We start from the raw sequence: 2809 nt of genomic DNA, 5'->3' as shown, positions 1-2809 counted from the left end.
GAGCTCTTAAATATTATATTACTTGGGACTAGAAGCTTGCTAGAGAAAAGCTTTTAAGCTTCACAAAATAAGTCTATGCTTCAAGTCTAAGCTTGTAAAAATAAATAATACATATGCACAGCTAGTCCATATATACAAGGCTTATCCAAAATAATGAATGCCTTCCAAAAATAATAATTTATGCGTTTTCACCTCAATCTTGTGAGTCCTCTTCACCTATAAAATATACAACAATAAATTGGTAAACAATTATTTTATAGACATATAAACCATCATGACACGTATTCATCAACAGTAGGCATAATCACTCCAAAATCGCCCTGTCATACAAACTAAGTGCAACAAATATAGAAAGTCACAAGCATACGTCAATGTGCACCAAATGTATTAATATTTCAAATGATATCACCCATAATATTAATATAATTTTTCATGACGAAAAGATAATCGAGGCGTCCTCGAATTATCTAAGAGTAGAATAATATTTTTAAAAAGGATTGAAAATACATTCTCATAACAATGTAATAATGCATAGCATAACAAGTTCTATAGCTTCCTTAAGCTAAAAGACCATGCATCCTTAGACTTGTGATGCAGTCATCAAACATTTCTTCAAGGCTCTTGATGGTATGCAACCCCATTTTTTGCAATTTTGTCATATTCATTTTGTGTGGAATGTCGTTGCCTGGCTCTTTTCCACATCTACAACAAAACGTTCCACTTACATATGAGGCATAATGAAAGTTTACAAGCATTGTAAGATTAAAAACAACAATGCTGGAAACAATACTAAACATTATAGTTTCTTAATGCAATATTATTTCGTTAAACTCACACTGTAGTGATTGGATACATAGGATACTTTCTTTTAAGCATGGCTATGATGTCTCGCCAATGATACACATCTCCGGAACAAATAAGCCTCCCTGATGTAGATGGATTTTCATAAGCAAGAAGGTGAGCAAGCACAACATCATGAATGTGCACATAGCCCATTTTGGAGTTAGGGTACATCTTTGCATCTCCTGTCAAAATAAGAACTGTAAGAGAACATATATTATCATATGCATGGGAGTGCCCCATTTTGGAGTAATGTAATTTTTTATTGAGAAAGGTAGATTATACTTTTTCCTAAATTTATTTCATACTCCTACTTACCTTTTAGGAGATTCAAAATCAAGGAAATGGTACTTGTGGGCATGGTGGAAAGAATTGGGCCTACAACAAAGGAGGGATTGACCACCACAAGGTCGAGTGCCTTCTCATGCGCGATCCTCCAAGCTTCCTTCTCTGCAAGTGTTTTGGCCCATGCATACCAAAGCTACACGAGAAGAAAGGATTACACATTTGGATCTAAATAGTATTTAAGGAAAGGTAAACTTGTAGGCATACATGATTTCTCTCTCTTCAAACTAAAGGGGTCACCCAAAAACGATGTATTGCCTAGAGTAGACATTCTCACAATAGATATGGAACATTGTAATTATGATTATGAGGTCTATAAAAAGGAGATTAAGGATAAAGTCCCATGGATCTTAATCTTAAAAGGAGGTGGTGAAAAACAAGAGTGTAAACCTGATAAAAATGGGACATTGTAATTATGATTATGAGGCCTATAAAGAAGCTTAAAAGGAGATTAAGGATAAATTCGCATAGATCTTAATCTTAAAAGGAGGTAGTGAAAAACAAGAGTGTAAACCTGATAATGCTTGCAATAGTCAGGATTGCTCCATGAGGATTCATCAAGAGGAGGATCATTTTCTTGTTTGTTATAGTCATATCGGACAGCTGAGCAGGAAGACGTGAGGACAACTCTCTTCACAGATGGTGAATTGGAGCAAGAATTGAGTATGTTGATCGTGCCTTTCAAGCATGGTTCCAGAAAGCTTTTCTATGTAAACCAAGAGCCGAGATTAGGGTTTCCTATACCATTAATCCAAGACATCTGAGTTTAGGCTCACATTAATGGCGACATCCGTGGATTAAGCTTCCGCTTTAAACATCTTACGCAGCAAATAAATTACCTCCGGATTTTCCAGATCGGTCACAATTACCGGCGATGCAACGTGGAAGACGCCCTCCACGCCCGCTACAGCTTCGTCGAAGCTTCCCTCTTCTAGTAAGTCTGCTTTGAAGATCCGGAGCCTTTCTGTGGCTCCTGGAAAGCTCCAAAGGAAGGAAAGCTTTCCGGAATCGTCTGGTTTTAATAAAGCAGAGGAGGAAGGAGAGGGAGAGGCAACTGTGAGCAAGCAGGGGTTTTGGCGGAAATGGGGAAAAAACGCGCGCGCGCGCACACGCACACACACAGTCTGCTCACCTGGGTTCCTCACGGTGGTGCGCACGCAGTAGCCTTTTTGGAGAAGGGTGTGTATGATGTGGGACGCTATGTAGCCCGTGCCTCCCGTTACGCACACCTCCATGCTCCCCTTGTGTGCAAGGGTTTGTTGTTGTTCTACTACTTATGCTTTGGCAAGCTCACACTCTTTTTGTGCCTTTTCACACCAAACAATCGCTTGATGATTTTCATGGCCTCTTTGAAATAACTGGTGACATCCCACACTCTTGTCAAGAAAACAGATACAACTATATGCATTGGTCAATAATTATTTGTAACTCAATCATAGTCTCACGAAAACAGACCCTCACTGTATGCACTTGGTCAATGATTGACTCTCACTGTATTATGCACTTGGTCAGTTATTTACTCTCTCTCGATCATTTAGTCGAGCATGGGCATGCTTTCCTTGAAATTCAATCTCTAAAGGTTCTAATGATCCTAATTCTTTTCATAGAAGTATTGACCTTACTA

At 38.6% G+C, this 2809-nt stretch overlaps 1 protein-coding gene across 1 annotated transcript; it reads right to left on the bottom strand.

Annotated features, from left to right (window-relative positions):
* Window positions 1-387: 387 nt before the first annotated feature.
* Window positions 388-2490, bottom strand: TKPR2 (NAD(P)-binding Rossmann-fold superfamily protein). The gene is made up of 6 exons (XM_086825636.1): window positions 2318-2490; window positions 2025-2197; window positions 1700-1891; window positions 1159-1321; window positions 836-1025; window positions 388-702 (listed from the first exon to the last, which is right to left on the bottom strand). The coding sequence occupies exons 1-6, from the start codon at window positions 2418-2420 to the stop codon at window positions 558-560; spliced, it is 966 nt and encodes a 321-aa protein (XP_086681762.1). The 5' UTR covers window positions 2421-2490; the 3' UTR covers window positions 388-557.
* Between the last annotated feature and the right edge of the window lie 319 nt (window positions 2491-2809).

The sequence above is a fragment of the Cibotium barometz genome, chromosome 32 (assembly GCF_041138505.1).
Source record: "Cibotium barometz isolate CiBa-2024 chromosome 32, ASM4113850v1, whole genome shotgun sequence".
In the NCBI taxonomy this organism is placed as follows: domain Eukaryota; kingdom Viridiplantae; phylum Streptophyta; class Polypodiopsida; order Cyatheales; family Cibotiaceae; genus Cibotium; species Cibotium barometz.
The sequence above is the reverse complement of the archived record's forward strand: the minus strand, read 5'-3'. Positions and strand labels throughout refer to the sequence as shown.

Coding starts and splice junctions, on each gene's coding strand:
- TKPR2 (XM_086825636.1), bottom strand. CDS start 2,420: ATGGAGGTGTGCGTAACGGGAGGCACGGGCTACATAGCGTCCCACATC. Junction 2,198..2,317: donor CACCACCGTGAGGAACCCAG/GTGAGCAGACTG, acceptor TATTAAAACCAG/ACGATTCCGGAAAGCTTTCC. Junction 1,322..1,699: donor ACTATTGCAAGCATTATCAG/GTTTACACTCTT, acceptor CTTCTCGTGTAG/CTTTGGTATGCATGGGCCAA.